The 24,606-nt window shown below is 42.3% G+C and overlaps 1 protein-coding gene across 19 annotated transcripts in view; it reads left to right on the plus strand.

The window, feature by feature from the left end:
• The window catches only part of PRRC2C (proline rich coiled-coil 2C), a 68,720-nt gene that overhangs the window by 25,023 nt on the left and 19,091 nt on the right, over positions 1–24,606 (plus strand). For 10 of the 19 annotated variants that reach the window (XM_085586834.1, XM_021545877.3, XM_021545881.3 and 7 more), the window contains 19 exons: positions 1,037–1,209; positions 1,564–1,643; positions 2,247–2,380; positions 2,462–2,549; positions 2,804–2,945; positions 3,908–3,982; positions 4,566–5,181; positions 5,994–6,163; positions 6,762–7,008; positions 8,074–8,287; positions 8,898–11,261; positions 11,892–12,100; positions 12,668–12,822; positions 13,295–13,619; positions 14,079–14,164; positions 15,097–15,285; positions 17,474–17,725; positions 22,366–22,455; positions 24,150–24,251. In XM_085586834.1, coding sequence (XP_085442960.1) covers positions 1,037–1,209; positions 1,564–1,643; positions 2,247–2,380; positions 2,462–2,549; positions 2,804–2,945; positions 3,908–3,982; positions 4,566–5,181; positions 5,994–6,163; positions 6,762–7,008; positions 8,074–8,287; positions 8,898–11,261; positions 11,892–12,100; positions 12,668–12,822; positions 13,295–13,619; positions 14,079–14,164; positions 15,097–15,285; positions 17,474–17,725; positions 22,366–22,455; positions 24,150–24,251 — 5,711 coding nt within the window. The remainder of the gene's footprint in view (positions 1–1,036; positions 1,210–1,563; positions 1,644–2,246; positions 2,381–2,461; positions 2,550–2,803; positions 2,946–3,907; positions 3,983–4,565; positions 5,182–5,993; positions 6,164–6,761; positions 7,009–8,073; positions 8,288–8,897; positions 11,262–11,891; positions 12,101–12,667; positions 12,823–13,294; positions 13,620–14,078; positions 14,165–15,096; positions 15,286–17,473; positions 17,726–22,365; positions 22,456–24,149; positions 24,252–24,606) is intronic. The other 9 variants (XM_021545887.3, XM_085586842.1, XM_085586841.1 and 6 more) reach the window with 6 other exon arrangements.

The raw sequence follows: 24,606 nt of genomic DNA on the forward strand, positions 1-24,606 counted from the left end.
GGAAATGGGAGAGTTGTCCAGCACCCAATGAGAGCAGCTATGTGTTTGTTCAGCCTCCTGCAGGCAGTTAGTTTTGGTCAGCACTGTACATGCTATATTAAGCCCTTCTTTCCTGTCTGACAGCAGAAAGCTAAATGAACTTGGCAAGTAATCAGTCCCCCTTTAGCAACTGTGCTTCTCAGCAAAGATAAGTGCAAGAACTGTAATGGATACTTAGGAGCAGAGTTTAACTCTGCTTAAAGGTTTGTGTCCCTAAAGAAACATCATTTACAGCATGTGTCTCTGAATTTTTGTTTATCTCCATTGATCTGAGCACTGTTGCTAAGTTTACCATAGTGGGCTTTTTGTCTTAACCTGTGCTCTGCAGGCAGAAACTCCTAAAAGAATGGAGTCCCTGGCACAAATGATAAGTCATTAAAATCCCTGACTTTTCCTGGACAATTTACTAGACATTCACACCAGAAGTACAGCCTTTATCACTTCTATTCCATCTTTGTCAGGCAGAGATGCAAACCAGACTATATCTGTCTTCACTTGGACCTGTATTGTGCTTTACCTTTCTTTCTCAGCTGCTTGAGAATTTCGTGGTAGGCCTTTGCTGCTTAGGAACCTTGATCTTCACACTGAGTCAACAGTGGCCCACTTAGCACAGCTAAATCTGTTTTCTTTCTTGTGCTATAATCATTATCGTTCCAACATTGCGCTGTGTTTTGGAAGGTAGAATGGGACAACTTGAGCAGTCCATAAGTTTAGCTCTGACCCTTCAGAAACACAGCTGGACCTAGGGCTGAAGAGGATCAGGGAGCAGCTTCTGTTGATTCTCGAGTGGCCAATGCATGTTTCAGTAGCAGATAGGAACATGTGTCTGCTGTGTCACTGAGGACTGCGTGGGAACAGTGTGTTCTTCACAATCCCTGGCTGGAAATCTGCAATTTAAAGTCTATTTCTGGCTTTTCGTGTGCTGATTCTGTCCATGCAGATGCTACTAGTTGGAGGGATGAGGGTAATAAGAACAATTCTCCTGGTTCTCCAACAGATCAAGAAGCTAAGGGACAAGAAGATGGCAGCACTACACCAGCAGAAAACAATGATGGCCAGAAGGCAGGAGACAAGAGGGATGTGCGGTTGCCCCAGATCCCTCAGCCCAAGCTGAATGGCCAGCAGCAGCCACCCATCTCATCCCAGTACAGAGCAATGATGCCTCCTTACGTGAGTGATGGTTGCATTAACTGTTTTTAAGCAGCAGGGATTGGTTTTTGGCTAGTGGGATTTTCTTAGGCCCCTTTCTCTCCCCTCCATGGAATTCTTATCAGTTCTGCTGGAAGGGCAGGGTTGAAACCCAGCACAGGATGTGGCTACCTGTTACTACATGGAGTTTGAATTTGTCAGGAGTTAACACTTCCAGTCACTTCCCCTTGGGGACTTGATGTCACCCACTTGTGATATTAAGCAAACTTGAGTGAAGAGTCTCACTTTATTTCCATTACTGTCTTTGATGGTCTCAGTGTACTTAATGCAGTAATACTTTTTAATGAGTGGCTCCTGTTTTTAATCCTTTTCTAGATGTTTAATCAGTATCCCAGAATGGCATATCCTCCCTCCATGCAAGGTCCAACAAGATTTCCTAATTCTGAGCCTAGCAGGTAAGAAACTTAAAAATGGTTGTGGTTTTTGTCTGGGTATGAATTCTGTGACTTAATTTAAAAAAGAAATCACTTGAACTGAATTTGTCAGTGGTGATTAAACACTGTGTAAGAACTGACACTGGTCAGCCCCCAAGTTTTGCTTGTGTGGAGCAGTGTCATAGGGTGCCTGGAGTTTGAGAGCTCAACTGGAAAACTTGAGGCAATTCTGCATATTACAGGGATTTTGATTGTGAAGAGCAGGAGTCACTTGTAGGAACATCTTTGAAACTTAAACCAGTATTTTGCCCATAAAAGGACTTTTCCATTGTTACAGTGAAAACAGTCAATTTCTTGTTCACAACTTTGATTTCCAATTAAAGTTGAGCTCTAATGCACTAAAAACTGGTTTTCCACTTCTCTGTGTGTTTTTCCATAGTGTAGGATAGCTGTGCACATGGAAGAGTAATTATTTGAATTCTGGTAGTCACACATGTAGATGAGAGTTCAGTGTGCTTGAAACAACAGTGCTGTATATTTCAAATAATGGTCATATAAGTTGACCTTTTCTCTGTCATTTGTGGATAAGTAGTGACAGTGGCTTTTGTTTCTCTCATTTTTTAGAGGCCCAAGGGGAAGAGGCCCACCCTCATGGTGCTCAGAACCTATTGAGCGCCCATCCATTCTTAGTGCTAGTGAACTCAAAGAGCTTGATAAATTTGATAATCTGGATGCTGAGGCTGATGAAGGCTGGGCAGGTAAGAACATCAGATTAATGGTCTGTTACTTGTATGCTGAATGTTTCTGAAAGGTTAATTGAACATTTGTTTATGCGTCAGGTGCTCAGAGTGAAGTGGATTACACTGAGCAGTTGAATTTCAGTGATGATGATGAGCAAGGAAGCAGTCAGAAAGAGAAGGAAAGTGGGTGAGTTGCTGTTGCCAATTAGATGGGAAATGTCACTAACTAGATTTTGGAAAGATTAATGAAATGAGTGCAAGTACTCATTCCAGTAGCACTAATTCCAGTAATTTAATACTGTATTCAGTTGCATAACTGCCTGCAGACTCCAGTCAGCTGGGTGGGTAGAAATTATTCTAAGAAACACTGAGGCTAGGAGATACTCCACACAGGTACTTGGTGATTTATGCATTCTGTTTTTCTCATTTCTTTGCACATAGTGATGAACAAACACCAGCAAAAGATTCCCAGAGTCCTGATGGCCAGAAGGAAACCGAAGAACAGACAAATGCCAAGTCTACGTCCCAGGCTTCCACAGCAGCAGGCAAAGGGTCTTATAGCAAAAGCTCTCAGCTTGATCAGGTTTGTGTGCTCTTCTCTTCAGCTCCTGTGGCAGCAGCCTTGTCAGGAGAGCTCCGACTCAGGTGTCTTTCCAAACTGTCAGGTCAATTAAGGTTATGAACATGAGGGAAGGCATTAGCTGCTGAAAGCATTATCTGAGCTGTGCTAACTGATCAGGTGCTGCTCAGACAACTTAGCTGCCTCTGGTCGTGGCATAAAAATAGCATGGCTTTATGTAGTGTGTCCTGCTCCACACTCCTGAGGGGTGAGAGCTCTTCACCAGGCATTGGGGCTCAGCTCACAGGCTCCATACTCTTGTGTGTCCATCCCTGGAGCTGAATGAAGCCATTCTGGTGTTTATCAGGTTTTCCAGTGGATAAAATAGCCCACACATTTTTTCATGGGTTTGGGGACTTTTTTCTAGTATTGTGGTCCACTTTCTGCAGTGCAGCTTAGCTGTAATGTGAGTTCATTTCTCAGGCTAATGGGTTTTATATAGACCATGTAGAATTCATCAACTCAGCCATTTTTGTTTCCTCTAGTAGAGGAATATTGATATTCACCTCAATTTATGTCTGCTACAGCCCCATTTCCCATCCCCCCCGCCCCCCCAAGGAAAAGCTACTTTTGGTTTTGAAAATTTCCCAGACATGTTTTCTCTTGACACCAGTCAAGATGGGAAACCTGAGAATGGTTTTGCTTGCACTTTTTCTCTGTTTTAAAGATCACACTGTTCTTTAAGGTTTGATGCTCCATTGAATTTAAAGAAAAATGGTGCAGGAACATAAACTTAAATTGTTCAGCTCTCAGTACATAAAAGTGAAAATGTTTTTGCCCTTGTTTCACATGCAGATTTGTGTTGAATGCAGATGCCTTATTAGATGTAGTATATTAATGCAGTAGAAAACAGTAAATCTAAAACTTTTCCAGCTTGGCTGTGGTTAGAAGCTTGCTTAACTGTGGTACTGTGTTTGACTCAACAGGATCGAGGTCCACCACAGCCTTCTATACATGAAAGAGGTGGCCCTGCTCTTCCTCCAAAATCTATTCTACCACCGGTAAGAAAGATTAGAATTGTCCTTATTTCCTTGAGTTAAATTCTTTAATGCTGTGGTGGAGGGATTTAGACTAAGAAAAGTAAAAATATGTTTCACATAATGATAAACCTGTCCTTTAACAAGTAAAATGGTAGTGCCTGGGGCTGGTAGGAATAGGACACCAACACAGCCACGCTGCAATTGTGTAAAGCTGCTCCATCTTGTAAAAAGCACAGGAATTTCAGGAGCTTTTAGTTACCCAGCCCCACTTGGGAACTGGAGAGGACAGGAGCAGGGGAACAGTGCTGGAGGGATGGCTGCCAACACATCTAAAATATGTTTGTGATCTTTGCTGTCACTTCACCTTGATGGTGATGGGGAGGAGAGCAGACATGAGCCCAAGCAATTCTGTACCTCTCCTTTCTGAGTTCAGGCTGTGAGAGTTTGAACCAGATCAGGAAGGTGGGGGCTGACTTGTTCTTCCAAGTCTTGCTTTTTAAAGATGCCATGCAGATATACGTGTGTTGACAAATAGTTAAAATGTAGTATTTCAGCTGGCTGCTTACATAACACATGTTCAATCTGGTTGATTTTCTTCTTGCAGCACCCTCCTCCCCCTGATCGGCAGATGGGAAGGCAGGGACCCTTTCCTCCTAAACCAGTACCAGATGAAGATGAAATTTGGAAGCAGAGGAGAAGGCAGCAGTCAGAGATATCGGCTGCGGTGGAGCGAGCCCGTAAGCGGCGAGAAGAGGAAGAGAGGAGAATGGAAGAGCAGCGAAAAGCAGCTTGTGCTGAAAAGCTCAAACGGTTAAACGAGAAATTCGGCTGCGTGACAAAACCCTCCCGAGAAGACCCTCTGAAAGACAGAGAGAGGGAGAGAGAGAGAGAAAGGGAGAGGGAGAGAGAACGGGAACGGGAGAGGGAAAAGGAGAGGGAGCGGGAGAGAGAGCGAGAAAAAGAGAGGGAGAAGGAAAAGGAGAAAGAGAGGGAAAGGGAGAAGGAAAAGGAAAAAGAAGAAAAAGAAAAACTGGAGAAAGCAAAAGAACAAGAAGTGGAGAAAGAGAAAGAAAAAGAGGTGGAGAAAGAAGAGAAGGAGAACGAGAAAGAGAAAGAAGAGGAGAAACCAGCACATGAGGTTCCTGAGCCTGTAGAACGTGTGGCAACACCTGTAGTGGAAAAACAAGAAAGTGAAACCAAGAATAACAAGGAAGAAAAAGGTAATGCTTGCACACAAGTAGGAGTTGTCCTTCTTAAAGCTGAGTCACAGAGCATAGCTGTTGTCTAGCAGTTTCATTTGCATACCTAATTAACCTAATGCATCTAGACCAATTATTTTCCTGGTGAATTACAGTTGATAACTGTCTTTTGAGCTAGGCCTGTTTGCCCAGTTCATCAAAAGATATGGGGGGAGAATGGCTTCTGTGATTTAGGCTGGACTTTGAGGAATACAGAAAGAAAAGCAAGCTTTCTTCTCTTCCTAAAGAAGGGTCAGCCACCCATGTTGTTTAAAAAGCAATGCAAATTATTTCAGCTATTCTGTTCTTTCAGCAAGCCTAGAGAAGCAGACACAAAGGGCGCCTATTTAAATGGGGTGCGTTTTTTGTACTGAAACTTGAATGCCACATGAAAACTGTTAGACTGTGCTTGGTAAGATTATATTAGATTTAAGTGGATAAAATTGATTGTAAAACCAAACCTTACTTAATGAAGAAAAGTTGATCCAAATGTGATACAGTGTCATCGATACAGCACTTCTTAAATCACATAATAGCTGCAACCTGAATGCCAGTGGTTGATTTCCCAATGTATCTAAGTTTAAAAAATACAGAGGTGTATCAACAGCAGTTGTTCTGTTTTGAAGGGTTGTCCTTGACTTTTTGTGCCTTTTCTGGTTTTGGAATTATGAACTTAGAGAAGGCAGGCATTTGGGAACATTCTTCAGCTGATACTCTGGTAAAATTGTCAGTTTAAAGATTGACTGTTGTCTCACATAGGTGGGGGTTTTGTTGTTTTGTTTTTTTTTTTCTAGAAGATCAAGCAGTCTTTACTCGACAAGACAGTGGTCGGAATGAGAAAGAGGTTTCACAGGTGACTCATGAGAATGAGCCAGACTCGGGATCCCAACCTCGTCCTGCTGTTTCCTCAGGCTATTCTAAGCAGTTCCAGAAGTCATTACCACCAAGATTTCAGAGGCAGCAGGTAAAAAAAACCAGTTCATTAAAAGGAGGCTCATTTAAAGAATGCTGTATTCTGCCTCATTTCTGAAGAAGAAAGTGACCACAGGAGATTCAGAAATCCTGAGTTTTTGCTTCCCAGCTTCTAGAAAATCATATTGGCAGGAATTGCTCTGCCTGAAACACTTCTTGTCACTTGCAAGGTCTGTAAGTGAGCAGAAGGCAAGAGAGGCTTTGAAACTGGCCCACACTGGCATTGGCCTGGGCTTGCCTGCAGAACCTGAAGTCTGATGATTGATTATTTCTGCAGCATTTCCTAAAAGGGTGTGACACAGTTAAACATGGGTCCTGTAGTCTGAGGAGCACTTTACATTAATGACATGCACAAAGTATAGATTGTTCTGTGTCTCAGCTGCACAGCAGTTAAACTGTAGCTCTTGTAAGTTGTCCAGTCTGGTTTTCTCCCTTTTCTCCTACATCATCCTGATGCATGTTAACAATTAACTTTCAGAATACTTGGTGTCCTGGAGATAATTATACTTGTTGTTTTCAAGGAGTATTAGAACTGTGCTCAAGTCTTCATCTTATCAAAAAGTCCTGTAATACTGGTTTTTCATCTGCAGGAGCAAATGAAACAGCAGCAGTGGCAGCAACAGCAGCAAGGTGTCCTTCCACAGTCTGCTCCCTCCCAGCCTTCAAGTGGCCCTGTCCCACCACCCCAGCACAGACCCCTTTACCAGCCCATGCAGCCCCATCCCCAGCATTTGGCTTCCATGGGCTTTGACCCCCGCTGGCTCATGATGCAATCCTACATGGACCCACGGATGATGTCAGGAAGACCTGCTATGGATATGCCTCCTATTCATCCAGGTAAACCTTTTGTAAATACTTTTTTGTGTTGAACTTATTTGATTGTGAGCTAGAAGTCTTTCCTTAACCACACCTTGTTTAGTGAATTGGTGCATTTTTAAGAAGAAATCCACATTATTTTAATGTTGGAGACAAAACAGATTGTAGTCATATGTGACTAAAATTGTGGTCATCTGAGAATGTAGACGTGTGACTATAAAGTAAAATCTTAGCTGTCACACTGCAAGGCATATGAGTGACAGTTATGATGATTGAGAATGTCATCATAAGCCTTTCTTTGTTACAGACAGAAAGCTGGCAAGAGTTAGGTTGAACTGAGAAAAAGGGTATTTACCATTTGTGCTTCATTACATCTTAGCACTTGGCACTACATTGCTTCTTTAAAAATCCCATGAAACTTTGCTATTTTTATATTACATATTAACAGCTCCAGAGTCTTAATAAATCTATGGTTTCAGGTTCTTGACCCTAAAAAGTCCTTTTTAATTTGTGGCATGGCCATCTGATTTGCAGTTAGGAAAGCTGTTGGGCATAAATAATGGAAGTTTGTCATGTAACGTAATGGAGATACCTGCCCAGCTAAAGAGCAGGGGAAAGGGTATCCTCAGTGAGTGCAAGGAATGAATTGAGGAAATAGCAGGCTAAGCAGAGATAGTGAAAACTACAGAATTTCTTTGTAATGGTACAAAGGAAAAAGCTGGAATAATAGAGTATAAAAACCTGCCTGTGTGTGCATTCTCCTTGCCTTTTACCATTCAGATGTTACAGCACAGTCTTCATGAGTTTACAGGTCCACAGGCTTGGTTCTTCCCATTATAGTGAAAGCAGACAGCTTTTTTCTTTTCTTGGGACATGGGATACAAGTGTTGTGTGTGATTTAGTCAGTCTGAGATTGGCTGGCAGGGAATAGACACTTGGTTTCAACACAGACAGTCAAAGGGGAAGGAGATTGGAGGGGAGAGAACAGCATTCCTTGGTACCTCCTGACAAGCTTTGTTTGTATTGAGATCGGTTTCTTTGCTAATGTTAAATTTGTTTCAATTGTTGAACTTCACTCTGCCACAGGAATTATGCCTCCCAAACCACTGATGAGAAGAGAGCAGCTGGAGGGCTCAGCAGCTGGTTCAGATTCGTTTGAGCACATGGCTCGCTCTGCGAGGGAGCACAGCGTGCCTCTGTCAGAGCCACGCATGATGTGGGGCTCAGAGCCCTACCCCCACACAGAATCTCAGCAGTCCACTTCTCCTCCCAAGGTCTTAGAAGAGCCTGATGATTTGAGGTAAGCCTGAGTTGTGCCAGTCTCCAAGTTCACACAGGTTGTAACAGGTTCACACTCTTGAACTGACTGGGTTGTAGCTTCACACAAAACTTGAAAGGAGGAGTTGTGACTGGGGGATGCAAAGTGCTGATGTACAAAACAGAAGACCCTGCTCTGTAGCAGGGTGTAGAAGTACAATTTATTCCTTGTTCAGGATCATTAGCCTAGGTGAATGGTGATTGCCAGAATATTTTGAATTTGCAGTTTTGTGGAACATTCATACAGTGTTCTCCTCCATTTTCTCTCTGTTCTCCTTGTTTTAGAGAACTTTTGTCTGATGTGTATTTGTTCCAGAAGTAGTGTGTTAAGTACAAGTGGTATAAAACAAAAGTCCCTTTTAGCCTTTGATTCATGGTGAATTGTCAGGATTTTCCTCTGCTTCTTAGAAATTCTTGAAATCCTTTTTGTTCTGCTGCCATCTGGATAATAGTTGGTGGCTCCATTAAAAATTATTTCCTGTTACTTCCTAGAGCTGACATGGATCCTTAATAGAAAATTATTTGATTTGAGAAATTATGTATTAATAAATTTTGCCTCCACATGCTAATACTCTTAATTGCTTTTTGCTTAGGTCTGAGGCACACTTGGAGCAAGAACGAGTTGCTGTCCCTGCCAGTGCTTATCCTGTAGAACACAACCAGTTGGACTCTCATCCAAAGACAGAATTTTTCAGAGAATCAGGAGAGGTAGAGATACAGAAGTTCCCAAGCAGGCCTTTGGAAGATGTACAACCTCTCCAAACTGACACAGCTAACACAGCAGTTAATTTTGAAGGAGTGACTGAGAAGGTGACACGTAGTTCTCCAGAAGAATTGGTGCCTGTGGCGGAAAGTCACTCTTCATTGAAGAGAAGCATTTCCCATGGCTCTAGTCATTCTCTAAAATCAGAAGACCAGAGGAGTGACACAGCAGCAAATATGCCTAAATTAAGTAACAGACCTATTGAGACAAAGGAGACAATTGAGAGACTTGAGATTAAACCAAAAAAAGAAATTTTGATCACAAATAGAACATCGGAAGGACCAAAACCTGAGAAAACTTTCAAACCTAAGTCTGAAACAAGATGGGGTCCTAGGCCAGGTTATGGCAGGCGAGATGAAGGTGGGGACAGACCAGTGAGAAGATCAGGTCCCATTAAGAAACCTGTGCTTAGGGATATGAAGGAAGAGCGTGAACAGAGAGAAGAGCGCGAGCAGAGAAAGGAGAAGGAAGGAGAAAAGACAGCTACTGAAAAACCAGGCAAGCCTGAAAAAAGTGACAAAAAGGAGTCACCTCAAGTGCCGCAGTCTCAGGCTGAGCCCGAGAGATCCACCTCCAGCAGCACTCCTCTGGCTAAGAAGATAACCCAGGATGCTGCCCCAGCACCAGCAAGCCAGGAGAGCAGTCAGCCCGAGGCAGCAGCTAAAGCTGTGGTGCAGCCCCCTGCCCCTACAGTCCAGCAGCAGCTCCCAGCTGCCCAGCCAGCCACTGCCCAGCTGCCCCCAGCCATCCCACAGCCCCCAGCCGCCCCACCGGCCGCTCAGCCCCCGCCCCACACACAGCCCCCTGCTCCTGCCAGCAAGGAGGACAAACAGGCTGAGAAGGTGGTGAGCAAGGAGGTGGTGGAGAAACCACGCCTAGAAACCAGGCCAGTGAAAAGAGAGCCTGGCTTACCACCTAGGACATACTGGAAGGAGGCCAGGGATAGGGACTGGTTCCCAGATCAGGGATACAGAGGCAGAGGTCGTGGCGAGTATTATTCTAGGGGCCGTAGCTACAGGGGCTCTTACGGAGGACGTGGTCGGGGCAGTAGAGGCCATAATAGAGAGTACCCACACTACAGAGATCCTAAGCCTAGATCAGAGCATGTGCCTTCAGGGCCTGTTAGGCAAAGAGAAGAGAGTGAAACTCGTAGTGAGAGTTCTGACTTTGAAGTAATCCCGAAACGGCGGCGCCAGCATGGCTCGGAGACAGATTCTGACAGCGAAGTGCATGAGAGCGCAAGTGACACCCTACTCTCAGACAAAGACAGCATCATCAAGGGCAAGCACCCAAAAAGAGAAGAAAGAGCTGATGGCAAGAAGCCTCCAAAGCCCCTGTCATTCAAACCTGAGAACAGTATCAGAGTAGACAACAGATCCCTAGAAAAAACATACATCAGAGATTATGAGAACAAGCCCAAACCAGGATTTCTTCCTAAAGGAGAGCCTTCTAGACGAGGCAGAGGGGGAATGTATAGGCGTGGTGGCAGGGATCCCGGGGGACGTCCTCCACGTCCATCCACAATAAGGAGACCAGCCTACAGGGACAATCAGTGGAACCCCAGGCAAACAGAGATCATTAAACCAGAAGATGGGGAGCCTCCCAGAAGAAACGAGCATTATGGTCCCATACCAATTGATAAAAGACCTCCGAAATTTGAGAGAAAGTTTGATCCAAACAGAGAGAGGCCACGACGACAGAGGCCTGCCCGGCCTCCAAGGCAGGATAAGCCACCACGCTTCAGGCGCCTAAAGGAGAGAGAGGCCGCATCGAAGATCAGTGAGGTGGTGACCAGCTCCACAGCAAGTGCCACGGTTAATAATGCAGTTAATGAGCCCTCCAACCCTGCTCTGGATGTGTCAGGAAGTAAGACACCAGACTTGTCCAACCAGAATTCTTCAGACCAGGCAAACGAGGAGTGGGAAACAGCCTCGGAAAGCAGCGACTTCAATGAGAGACGGGAAAGGGATGAGAAGAAAACAGCAGATGCAGCAGCACAGGTTGCTGCAAAGGCAGGAGAAAACGCTGGAGCTCCAAAAAGGGAAATAGCCAAGAGAAGCTTCTCTAGTCAGAGGCCTGGAATAGACCGTCAGAACCGACGTGGCAACAATGGGCCAGCTAAGCCAGGGAGGAATTTCTCAGGGCCCCGGAGTGAAAGGCGGAGTGGTCCTCCTCCCAGAAGTGGAAAAAGAGGGTGAGTACCCAGCCTCTGTGGGGAAGCACACAGGGTGGTGACCTTCTGTCATCCTCTTGTGGTTTGAAACCATAAGCAGCTAGTTCAGAGCCATAGAGTGGTAGAAAAGACACTGATACATGCACCCATGGCTCTATACCTTCTATTTTTTCTGTTTATATACAGACACCTGGAACCTGAAGCTGAGAGTGGAGTGTTCTTGTATGCACAATGCTAAAAAAGCCTAATTTTAAAAGACTGCAGTACTATTTCTGAGTTGAGCTATGTTTCTCGAGATTTGGATGCAAACAGAAATGCTCATGTGAGCAGTTTTGCAGTTATTATATAAATTGCTGCATTTTAGATCAATCACCTGACATGGACAGACAGGTTGAGAAATGCTTACCATTTAGATTAAACTTTATTTTTCCATATGCTGAATTTGATGGAAGATTCAGCAGGGCATTTGACATTTTCCCCAAACAGCTTTTGCTGTTGAGCTTCTCATTAGGAGCTGAAAGTAAAAACTCTGGACCCTACTAAGAAAGAAGTCAGTAAACACAGCCCTACATTGGGATATGAATTAAATTGTTGATTCCCTCCTGAGGGGTTCTCTTTGGCATAATTTTCAAATGTTTTTTCCTAACACAGGCCATTTGAAGAGCAGGCAGCACCTGTGCCTGGTGTTGATCCCACCAATGGCAACTCTGTACATCAGGAGGATGGAGGTGTCACTGCTGCAGGACAGAAGACCACCAAGGATGCAAGTGGCAAAAAGAGAGAAGAACCAAAGGCTGGTCCAAAGAAGCCTAAGGAAAAAGTGGATGCCTTGTCTCAATTTGATCTTAATAATTATGCAAGTATGTATTGATAATATCTTAATAAGTTCTCTTAGTTTTGTTGCATATAGAGCTAGATGTTTGAAAACATTAAAAAAAATGAATTTTTTAAAACAGTAAAATAGTTGTATGCATCTTTGTGATACCTAATAATGTATGTGCCTTTAAAAGGCGGCAAACTAATTGTTACATGTAGATGAGAACAATTTTGTGCAATCATAACCTTTCATTCCTACCATTCTCCATCACATTCACATAATTTAGTTAATTTTCAAAAATAAAGGCAGTGGTTATCCCTGCTGAGCTTAGACGTGGTATCTAGGAGGGCTGTTCATAATTCATTACTGTGTTTTAGTAAATTCCTGGAGAATCTGGTACAGGAAGCTCCAGTTTTAAAGTTCTTAAAATATGAACTCCTTGCCTTTGAGCCCAGCAGCAAAAAACATGGCAAGCAGAAGCTTGCCATTGATCAGGGCCCCCATCTCTGTCTGTGGGGAAGTAACTTCCACTCCAAAGCCAATTCTGGCTTGGTGCATTGCACCTGAAGCTGTTGAAGCAGCAGCATCTATACCTTTCCTTTTCCTATAGGTGTTGTGATCATTGATGATCACCCTGAAGTGACAGTAGTTGAAGACTCCCAATCTAACTTGAATGATGATGGTTTCACAGAAGTGGTGTCTAAGAAGCAGCAAAAACGCTTGCAAGATGAAGAGCGCAGAAAGAAGGAAGAACAAACAGTGCAGGTACAAGACCAGCATTTATAGTGGGGAAAAAGCTGCTTGCAGTACTGGGAATGTTGTCAGGGGTGCAGAAACTTCCTTCCAAAAAAGCTGTATTTTCTCCTTCTAAATATAACAGCTTAGTAATGCTTAATATTAAAGTTGTTCCTATTTAGTAAATAAAATTAATTTTTATTTAGTCACCTTGGGATTCATCGCTTCTCAATTGGGCACTGTCAGGAAGGTGAAATTGGCAAACTGATAAAAACACCATTTTTCATACTGTGATAAAGATTTACATTATTGCTTGTATTAACAGTTGATTTCCAAGAAAAAAATGAGTGAGAAATCCTTGTTCCTGTTGTTAAATACCCCCCCAAAACAATAGATGTCCTGTAAGGCTGGGTTAATCAATTTGCTTTTTGCATTTTGCACTCTGCAATTGCTGTCTGTACATATTGTCACCTGGAAGAATAAAATTGGCTTCTCGTTACAGGTTTGGACCAAAAAAGGATCAAGCGAAAAAGGCCGAGGTCAGAATTCCAAGCTGCCCCCCAGATTTGCCAAAAAGCAGCAGCAGGCAGCGGCTGCAGCTGCTCAGCAGGCACAGGCTCAGGCTCAGCCTCCCTGCCCAGCCCAGTCTCCAGCCCAGCCCCAGGCTCCTGTTCCAGCACAAAGCCAGGCTGCAGGGACAGCCAGCACAGACTACACCGTGTCAGGCAAAGTCCTGCAGAACAGCCAGCCTCACAACAGCCTGGGAGCTGAACTGTGGGACAACAAAGTGCCTCCTACAGCAGTTCTGAATGACATCTCCAAAAAACGTGAGTGCTGGTTTGTGGATTTGAGGTGGGGGGAAGCAATCGTATTTAGAGAAAGCTGATGGCCAGCTGGCTCTCTGGTTGTATTTTTACCTGCAGATGGATTCTGCACAGGGAATGAGGGCAGCATACCCGAATGCAGCATAGTAACCTCCAAAATGAGGGGCTTGCAGTATAGTATTATTCAGTAATTAATGTTACTGTACTCTTCACTCACAAGAAATGAGCAACTGTGACTCCCTTGAGGAGTCTGTTTTGTCAGACTTGGTCATTGTTCCAGACATGTTAATTGCCCCACTTGAAAGCAACTGAAAAGGTAGCACATTTTTAACCACTGAATAGGTTAATTAAAGCTTATTTACTCAAGACATCTGTAATTTACTTCTCAGCCAGTCAGTACATTGATCTGAATACCTCTAGCAACATTGAGGAGTTTTAAAACTTTCTTTTCTTAATTGCCAGTGGGACCCATTAGCCCACCTCAGCCACCTTCAGTCAGTGCCTGGAACAAGCCTCTGACATCTTTTGGTTCAGCTCCATCTCCAGAGGTAAGAATGAGGGGAAGAAGAGTAGCTGTGTTTGAAGCTTACCCAAATTATATCTCACTGGGGTTGGGCACAGATTATCTATTTATCCAGGAATGCAGTTAATGTGTGTAGAATTCCATGAAGTCAGGAGATAGCACAGAAGCATGGGATATAGGCTGGTGGTTTTAGAATTGCATCAGAGAAAAGCTGTTCTATTGATAATAATTCAGCCATTCACAGATTCTGTTGATAGCTGTTACTGTTATTCATTGCATTTCCAAAGGAAAGATATTGCCCAGTTTGCCTGTTTGTGTAGAGATCAGTAATGTGGACAGAAACAGGATGTCTCCAAGGAACTAAAGGGAATTTTGTGTTTCTTAAATAGGAGATAGAAAAAGCAGTCAGTGCTTTATAATGATATTATCTGTGGATATTCCCATGGAATTTGCATAGCCTTAGATTTTACGTTTAAAGTGCTGTGGTTTTACTTTCCTGGTACTTTTTTTGGTCTTAATTGTTTTAAACATCAAGGATATTGAGACAGCTGTTGTAGGAGACCATTTGAACTGCACAAGAGATCTGGGAATACTTTTATATTTTTTATTGTTTCTGTTTAATTAAGTATCAAATTTTGAACTTCCCATAGAATATTGTGCCTGAATCTGAATTGCACTTGTTCCTCTTGATCTTGGTGATGTTTACATATTTCCTCACTGTTTTTTTTTTTTTTTTTGAGCTCCTTTAACAATTAGAGACTTGAGGAGGAAGTGTACATTCAGATATTGTTTATTCTTGCAAATCTGTTGCAGTCACGAATGGGTACTTCTGCAGAAGATAAAAGTACCCTTCTAGTGGTTTTCAGCTGAGCATGTTTTGTGCTCTTTTCTGAACTATTGTCATTGTATTGACACAGAAGTTCTTGAGAATGGGTTAAGTGTTTGCTTTTTGACCAGGGGACAAAGCCTGGACAAGAAGGTGGAGTCGATCTTGGTATAGAAACCATTCAGTTTGGAGCCCCAGCTTCCAGTGGCAGTGACAATGAAGTTGGTCCTGTGCTGTCTGAGAAGTCCACTGACAAATTACCAGAACCCAAAGAGCAGAGACAGAAACAGCCTCGGGCTGGACCCATCAAAGCACAAAAGGTAAAAGGTCATAATTGTAATACAAGCTTGTAAACTTAAAGAAGTTCAGTCAAAAAAGGGTTACAGATAACAGAATCAAATACTCTGAGTTAGGACCATAAAAATTGCATCCTGTTTTATGTTTCCTAATATAATCAGCAAAGTGGTTCTTGCAGAGAAGATGTGCAAGGTAATTAAAAAGCATCTTAGCCCAGCAGAGGCTGCACATTGGTTATGTGTTTGGAGCCAGGGATGGGAGTATGGATTTGTTACAGCTTTGTTGGGAAACTGTGGATGTGGTGGAGTGCTTTGATTTTAGTTGAAGTTTTCTGGTTTTTCTTGAGCTTGCTTCACTCAGGCCTTGAGAGCTTGAGGTCTCCAATTCAAATGCACAGATGTCTGAATAATTACATTTTTTACAACTAAAACTAAATGGTTAATCAAACTTATATCAGCTTAAAAACTAAGTGTGTTGATTTCCTTCCAGAGATTTTCTGGTATTTCCACCTCCAGTGCACACTAATCTGTGCATCATTAGCACTCAGCACCAGCTTGTAATTCTCAGAAAGAGAAGGTTATAGCAGATAAACTTGTCTGGTGACTTAGAGCATCAGCTATTCCAGTCCCTCTTGATGTCTTGAGATTTGGCAGCAGTCCTGATGTAGTTAAAGCCCTTTTGTCTTTATAAAAGAGTGGGTGTTTCTTTGTTTTGGTTGTTTAGGTTTTAGTTGTTTATCTCCCCCCCTCCAAAAAAAGAGCTGAAATCTTAAAGTTCAGTCACACACAGAATTTAACTTCTGCTGTATGAGACACTGAGTGGATGTGTTGCAGTTCATAGCTTTCACTGCATAAAACCTGTTCAGCAGAGAAATAGGCACTGATTAAAACTGCTGGTGATTTGCAGTACCCCATGTCTCAGATACACTGCAGCATGCCCAAAACTGCCCAGTAAAATCACTTTCAGGTACTGAACTCTGAAGTTAAATATATAGAGAGACAGTCTACTTGACACTGTGTAGGAAGTTCCTTGTTTCTACTTGGTTAGAGCTCAAGACTTCTGCAGATTTTGTTGACGGAAACATGTGACAAAATAGTAAATGCATTGGCGGGTAATACTTTTCACACTGCTTTGAGTGAGGCAGCTGTAAATATAATTCCCTTGATGACAAAAAATAATCTCAACAAACAATTCTTACACACCCACCCACCCCTGTGGTGATACTGTTTGCTGTGAAGCCTAAATGCAAGCTTATGTTCAATATTGGAGGTTGGTATTGTTGAATTAATATGGGCAACGTAAGAGGACTTTACCTGAAACAAAGCAATCTACCTTTCCAGTGTAAAGTGTGAAGGTTTAAGTGACTTTCAAGTGTCTGGAGGAATTTCAGCCTCTAGAAACTATTAGGGAAAAAATTATTTGGGATATTTTAGAGAGTCTTCATCCACTCCGGAAGTACCTGGTTTGTATTGAGAAAAACAATTACCAGCAGCTTCTGTCTTTCTGCTATCAAAGCTTAAGGAATTGGATTTTCAGGACTGCCTTGAAGGGATTTTAGTGCTGCTCAGTAGTGAAGTGGGCTGAGAGCCTCAGCCAGAAAGGAGGTGGCTGTTGAAACAGCAGAGCATTCAGGTTCCCTAGGGCCCTTCGTTCTGCTGGAACTCAGCTGCACAGAAAGGAACTGCTGAATTGCAGCAGTGATCCAGCCATGGTGTCTGCAGTATGAGACAACACTTGTGTGTAGGTGTTTTATTTTTTCTGGATTCCTTTAGTGATCAGTTTCCAGGGGAAAATGCTCCCAATACCCATATGTCAATATAATTTCAAATAATTCTGTTCTAGTTTACTGGGGCCCCGTAAAATCTTGAATCTGAAAATTAAAATAACCCATAGGTATACAAAGTCATGTGGTTTGTGTATTTTTTTGTGCCTTTTTTGTAAGGACAAACTGACATTATTTTGTATTTTATTTGAACTCTGCCACTTCACGTAAAAAAATCATTGCTTGAAAACAATGATTTATATTTCTATTGTTCCAAATCAATGCATTTCATGTGCCTATTACTAACTTAGTCTCAAATTCTTTACCTGCTAGAAAATGCTTCCCCTTGAAAAGCTTTGTTATGTTTAAAGAATGACTTTTAGCATGTTAAAGTATGTTGGATAGGACACAGAGAGGAAGGCATGACTGACACGTTAACACTAACTTAGCTTCCAGACTTGAGCCCCGTAGAAAACAAAGAGTATAAACCTGGTCCTATTGGGAAAGAGCGTTCTTTAAAGAACAGGAAGGTGAAGGATGCCCAGCAGGGAGAGCCTGAGGGACAGGAGAAGCCATCTCCCACCTCTGTGAGAAGCCCAGAACCTGTCACTACAAAGGAGACCAAGGCAGCGAGCGAGCTGAGCACGGAGATAGGAACGATGATATCTGTGTCTGCTCCAGAGTTTGGGACAAACACAAAGGTAAGAAAAATACTGCCAGAATACTGAGCACTGTATGTAAAATGTGATTACAGTGAGGTGGGTGACACTTGGTTGCCTGCTGGTGGTGCTTGGACAGCAGAGCCCACTGAGTAGCAGATAGGTAACATTGGTGCTGCTTGAATTTAAAAGTGCTGCAGAGATGTGGTGTCTTGTCCCTGAGCACAGATAAGCTTGGAAGTCTGTTCTGCTGAATGACAAAAGTCATTGCTGAGCACTGCTGTGGAGAGTGGCACTGGAGCCTGGTGTAGGCAGAGTCTGTAGACTCAGATCAATGCAGGATGATTTCCAGCAGAGAAGTGACGTCGTGCGTGATTGCGGGATGAGCGTATGGATAACCTCCAGCTGTGAATTAAGTGCTGTTCTGTGAAAAAAAGAAATCTCTAAACTAGGAATGTGCTAAAGCTTTAGATGAGGCTGTTCTGTGTCCCTAGATGGTCATGTGTATCCTCTTGCCTTGGATATTTTCTAGATATTCCTCGCAGAACTTGACAATATTTAGGACTCATCATAGTCCCCTGGTTTTTTTATAACTGCTCAGTAGTGAGAGGTGATCTGGCGTTGGGATTCATTGTTCTGCAGGTTAGTTCTTAGATGTGGCTGAAAAACATCCCCTGAGGCATCTCCTTTCTGCCTGTGTCTTGAGCAAGTAGTCTGATTGTCATCTCTCAGATGTAAAGAAGTCATACAGCTTGAGTAGCTACTGCTTAATAGTTGCACCCGCTTTGGTAAAGGAAAGATGCTCCCTGTAGGCTTGAAAATCAGTTTTCTAAGCATAGACTCAGGTTGCTTGCCTGCTGTCTCAACCATCCTCGTCTTAAGCAGAAATCTTCTGATGCCATTTAGGAAAACTGATCCTCTTTAAGAGTTTCATTAATAGTTGAAGAATATGAAATATAGATCACCTCCAATTCATCTTTGTCACCCACAGCTAGGAAAAGAACCTCAAAACAAAGGACAGCTTAGGCAGCTCTTTTCCATAAGAGATGCTGTCTCCATGAAGTGTTGCTACAGAGTAAGTAGTAGGATATTTGTGTCCAAGATGGAAGCTGCAGGCTTAAGAAAATTCAGTGCAGGGATTTCTCATCCATCCTGCCATTTTCCATCATGTAGGTAGGTGTGAATGTTTATGTTCATATCAGAAATTGAAAACGTATGAGAATCAGAAGTGCAGAGCAGTAAACAAACACCTTGCTCATGTGTTTTGTGAGCCTGTTTGGATTCTGTCCTTGCCAAGGTCCCAAACTCCTGTGGCCAGAGCTCAGGACAGGAAACAGACTTCTTATAAGTCGCAAACAGAATAGGAAACACAGTTTTGATTACTGCAGTCTGGCTCAGTGTAGTCAAGCAGCTCTGCTAAAATCACAAAATTTCCTCTCTGCAATTGTATTTTTGAAGTATGAGTTTTTCAAAAGGGATGTCTGGACTTTGTGCCAGTCTAGGTTTAGTTTAACATGGGTTGCCAAGGTTCTTTGAACTACCACAGTACTAAAGCATCGAGGTTCTGTCTTCTGGAGGAAAACCAGAGTGGAAAGTTCCCAGTAATTCCTTATGGAGTGGTTGCTTAAAGAAGCCTTTAATAATAGGCCTAAATACTCCTGTCTTAACAGCACCAGGTTTGCTTTTAAATTCTTTTGTTAGGAATAGTTTCAGAGGCAATAGTAAGTTGCTTTTTCTAGGAAAGAAGTGGAAGTTAAACCAACAGAGTTACATCTCTAGAAGTTAAACCAGCAATGTGCAAATTTATTGGATAAGATAACCTTCATGCAGGTTTTGCAGGAATAAATCTGTCATAAATGTCCCTTCTTTTTTAAGAGGCTTTAAAAAGGGGTTCAAATACTGCTCCAGCCTTGGAGTTCTTGTACTGATGTACATTGCAATTGCTTTTTCTTGGTACTCTTTCCATTGCTTGTTCATGAGGGAAGAGGTGTTGACATCTTTAACCTGTTGTTTCAATGTCAAATGCTGAAGTTTTGGCAAACCTAAATGCCTTTTCTTTTGATAGTTTTGAACATCCCTCTCAAAAATTACTGCTCAGCTTCCAGGAATGCACACTTGTGGTGTATCTGATGTAAATGTCTGTAGAAGACAGCTGTCCTTCTTCAGAAGCTTTGTAAGGGTACTCATAGATTCCAAAACAAACATCTTGATAAGAGCATATGCATTTAATCATACAAGACTGCTTAGAAACTGTATAAATATAAATGAACTCCTACAGTGAGATGTTTTAGTCCATAAGCATGATGCTCAGATGCCATTGCAGCTGTTTCTTTTGGATTTTGCAGTATTTTTGTAGTGAAGGCAGTCTGATGTGTTAGTTTCTGAATTGAGTAAGACATCTTAGCCCTTGCCTTTCCCAGCCTTCCATTTGAACCTGTCAAATCCCAGGAAGATCAGTACCTGGTTGTGGACACCAGTGAAGTATTTGTACAGGTAGCAACAGCCGTGTCTTAAAGATCATGGCTAAGAGGACACGCTGACTGGTTTTCAGAAGATTTTGAGTATCTTTCAAGCTCTAATTGGAGTGATCTGTGTAAATCAGGAACAAATCAAATAGCTAATTCATCCCATGAAGTACCCTGATCCTTTACAGCAAGGTCAGCTCTGAGGTCTGCCACGTGCTTTGTTCATCAGGTCACTGGAGGTTTTGTGATCTCTTCTTTTTGAAGGAGGTAGTTACAAGAAGTTTGCTTGTTCTTTTTCTTCAGGTACTAACAATTTGTGGAGAATTCCAAAAAAAGCATAAACATAAGCTTTTTGCTCTAGCTGTTACTAGTTTATAATAAAGTAATCAGTAGATTTTCTTCAGTCAAATAGTTGTACGGGAGAATCACCTTAACTGAATTACAAAAAACTTACGTGATAAGCCGTATCTAACAGAATCCTGGACTTAATATACCAGGAAATGAAGGATGGAAATTAATCTACAGTTTATGGGGTGGTGTTCATGTGGTTAAAGCATTGTCTTGTCTGCATGTTCAGCCTGTAAACCACCCTTGTCCTTCAGCATTGCACATGCACTTGTAAGGGCAACAGAGCTGATACAGTGGTTTGGGTTTAGTTCTAGTGAAAAAGCTCTTTTTGTGCTGTGAGTTTGCAAAGTAAGAAAGTTAGCAGTAGTCTTGGTCCATCTTATTTGATAAGGAATTTCACTGCTCAAACCCTGAAAAAATTGCATCTAGATCTTGAAAGAAATTTAATAAAAACACTTCCTCTTTCTTATGCAGTAGTGCATCCTTTAAAAAATATGGAGCCATTTAATTACTTCATTAGAAGGTTTTTGTGATTAAAGCAGCCTTGCATGCTTGCCTTGTTTTACCCAGATTAAATTTGCCTGTTGGAATCCAGTGCAAATGTGCAACTTGCAGTTTGGTGGCTGGGATTGTGGGAAGTGCCATATATCATGTATTTCTCCAGTTTAACAAGTCAAGGAAGTAAATAAATAGAGAAAAGAGTTATCTGTTTTCTTCATAAGCTATAAAAACAAATCACTGTGCACTTTGTCCTCCCTCACCCTGTTATGGTTTAGCTTGTTCTGGTCTTTCACCAAAATGAGCTCATCCTTTTAAGGAGGATTCTTTGTCATCTGTCAGTTACTATCTCAGTGCTCTAACTGCTTTTTTAGAGGCATTGCCACAGGCCTGAGGAGTAAATGGAGTGTGCACTTTTTTAATACTACTGGTTGGATGGAATTAAACAAGCATTATATCGTTTGTGTCCTCACAATCATTATGAGTTGGCAAGTCTATACACTCAGTAACAGTTCTGCTGCTGATTTGTCCTTCAGTTCTTTTGTGGTACTTGTCTCTGTCAAGATGGTGGAGCCTTTCCTGGGCTTCAGGGATGTAAAACTTCAGACATTTAAACTTTGCTCAGACCATTTCTATCTACAGCTGCCGGAGTCACTGCCTACAGCCAGCACTGAAAGGACATTGTTTGCTGAGCACATGAAGGGCCACTTAACTGTGACAAATGAGCTTCAAGGAAAGCCTCTGAGCAGACTGGAAACCTCAGTCCTTTTCTTCCTTTAAGTCATTAAGCGTTGCAGAAATCAGAAGGTAGCCTGCACCATCCAGAGACTCTGGGTTTCGTGACTTTCAGAGACAAAAGTAACAGGAAAGAAAATTGGTTTGCAAATTGCAACCATCCCTTTGTGTTCCTTTTAATCTGGAGGGCCTTTCTTGTCACACTAAGACATTTCTGTATTTATTAAAAGCTACAGAAAGCTAAGATATTTGACCTTTTAAGTAGATTGAAAGGGCCTGCAGGTGGCTGAAGCATCTTGGGTGACAAATGATAATTGGTTGCACCACCACAGTCCAGTTTTACAGTGCCCAGGAAATACATTGCTCTGTATGTTCTTGCCTTACAGACTCTATTTTGACTTTTCTCCAGATGTACATTGTGAGGTCATGAGGCAAACTAATCTTCTAAGAATCCTCCTAACCTCAGTGGCAATTCTGCAGTAAGGATTGCTAGACATGACTTGTAAGAAAAAACGGTGTGAATTTCTAATCTGTTGCTTGGTAAACTCCTCCTGTAGAAAGGCTGACATCTGTCCAAAAAATTGAAATGGAATTTAGGTAAGGGAGATATTTTAATGGAATTGTTTTTCTTCACAGGAGTCTGTAACAGACTACACTACACCTTCTTCTCATCCTAACACAGTGGCTACTAGCAGTACAAAAATGGAGGAGACTTTGGTGACGAACGTAAGTCCATTGCAGTGATCATCTTGACTTTGAAGACAAGAAAATATTTTCACACTTCTTTTAAAGCACCAAATAGTGCCTTCAGTGAACAAGTCCACAGAGTTCCTTTCATGTGAACTAGCTGGGCTTTTTCCAGTGATCTTATTCTGAAGGACATTTGGTTTGATTAGTACCCACTCTGGAATTCTTCAGGTATTTTCTTGTCTTTTGAACAATCACAGTGAGCTAAAGAGCACAGGAAGTGGAAATGTTTTAGGGACAATTCTAAAAAAAGCAAAGATAGGCATAATGAGGGAGTATGTTCTTGGCAGTAGCTGGGACTTGAGCCTGGTACCAGTAGCAAAGCTCTCTAGGCTGAGTTTGAAGAAAGGCTCTTACAAACAAAGAAGTTTTGAACTGTAGCCTGAAATCACGGCAGCTGCATGCAGAGGGAGCAGGTGAATGGTTGTGAGAGCAGACAGCAGGCTTCCAGGTGTTCAGTTGCTATGGAGATGAGATCTTTGCAGCCCTCAAAGCCAGTGCAGTGGTCCTGACTTGTGAGCATGGCATAGTGAATGAGAGAACCAGCTGGGTTGTGACTTGGAGCAAAATCAAGTTTGTCTTGAGTGTGCTGGGGCATCAGGGAGCTTGGATCTTGTGATTCTTGTTGACAGAATTAGCTCAGGGTTGAGTCACTTGGTGGGGGAAGGAAGAATCATACAGTAGGATCTGTTTTTTTATGAAGATGTCTTGTGAATTCCATCTAAATATGCTTTTCAGCTTACTGCAGCACCGTTTTGAAGCAGTACTCATTGAACTTCTTACTCTTCTGCTGGCTTTTCTGGTAGTGTTGTGGTTTTTGACTTTGGTTAGTGTGGAAGACTGAATTCTTTTGTTAATGATGTCAAATCCTTGTGGATGTTAGAGTTTAATTTCTAACACGGGAATTAGGGGTTCCTGGCCACAAAGGATCTGTGCCATCCCCTGCTTCAAAGCTTCAGGATCTATCTTTTGGATTAGCCTTATCTCATCCAGTGGAAGTCCATTAGCTAAGCTATGAATAGAGAAAGGAAGAGTTAGGAGTAACAGACTGGACACCGCAGTATTTTTGATTCATTTCCTTTAAAACTTCTAGGAAATCCATTGGAGTTTTCATAGGCAAAGATTGCAATAGCATTACCTCAGGTTTATTTCCCCAAGTATCCCATCTTTCATCTTCTGAAAGAGAAAATAACTGAATTCAATTATTGGATGGCAAAATCTGTTGTAGTTTGTTTCATGGTCCTGTGATTTTGCAGGTCTATCAAAGCTTCTTCTTTTCAGAAACTGCATCTCAGAACTCAAGGTCATGAAGCCCCCTGTACTGTATTGGTACAAAAGGGACAAACCTGGCTTGGGAAGAATTTTTGCATATCAGTAAACTGATATGGTACTTGAAATTAAATCCCCAAACAGACAATTGGTGTTTGTTTATGCAGAGGACATGGACACCTTAAAACCTTAATCGTCAGCATCTTTGAGAGATGAGAAGCATCTTGGCACCTGCTGGGTGGCCTTTCTTTGCCTACCAAATTTTCACCTTATTTTATCAGTCTCCCTGCCAAATGCTCAAGCCTTGAAGAAATTGTAGCTCACTTGATAAAGCTTGAGCTTTGCTTTCTGGGGCTTTTCTAGTAGACGTAGTTAGAATGTGATGTGTGTTGCCTGCCTTTCAGGTGCCCCTGCCCCACACCCTTCCCCTCCCTAGGAGGGAGACTTTACAACAGAGCTCCAGCCTAACTCCAGTTTCTCCCGCTACCGTCGACCTCACCCTCAAGGTATGTACCACATCCCTCTAAGGGTCGTTTTCTTGCATGCAGGGGAAAAAAGTTATTGGAGAACTTGCTGGTGAACCTTTTTTTAGAGCCTTCCTTTGTTTCCTCTGCTGAACTGCTTTTGCATATAAATGGATGGCTGAAACACAAGACTCTGTCGAAGGATGCATTTAAACCATAAATTTCTAACCCCGTTTTGCATTAACACTTGGCATCTCAACCAATCTTGGCTCCCACTGCCCTGAAAAACCAAGATCCTAGAGTTTTAGCATTGAACCACAGTGCTCATGGCAAACCATCAGAATCTGGCTACGGTTTTTTGAGTGTTGAGCTTAAAATAAGTTGCCTGGTTTGGTGT

Source organism: Lonchura striata, chromosome 8, assembly GCF_050655825.1.
Source record: "Lonchura striata isolate lonStrDom1 chromosome 8, ASM5065582v1, whole genome shotgun sequence".
Lineage (NCBI taxonomy): Eukaryota > Metazoa > Chordata > Aves > Passeriformes > Estrildidae > Lonchura > Lonchura striata.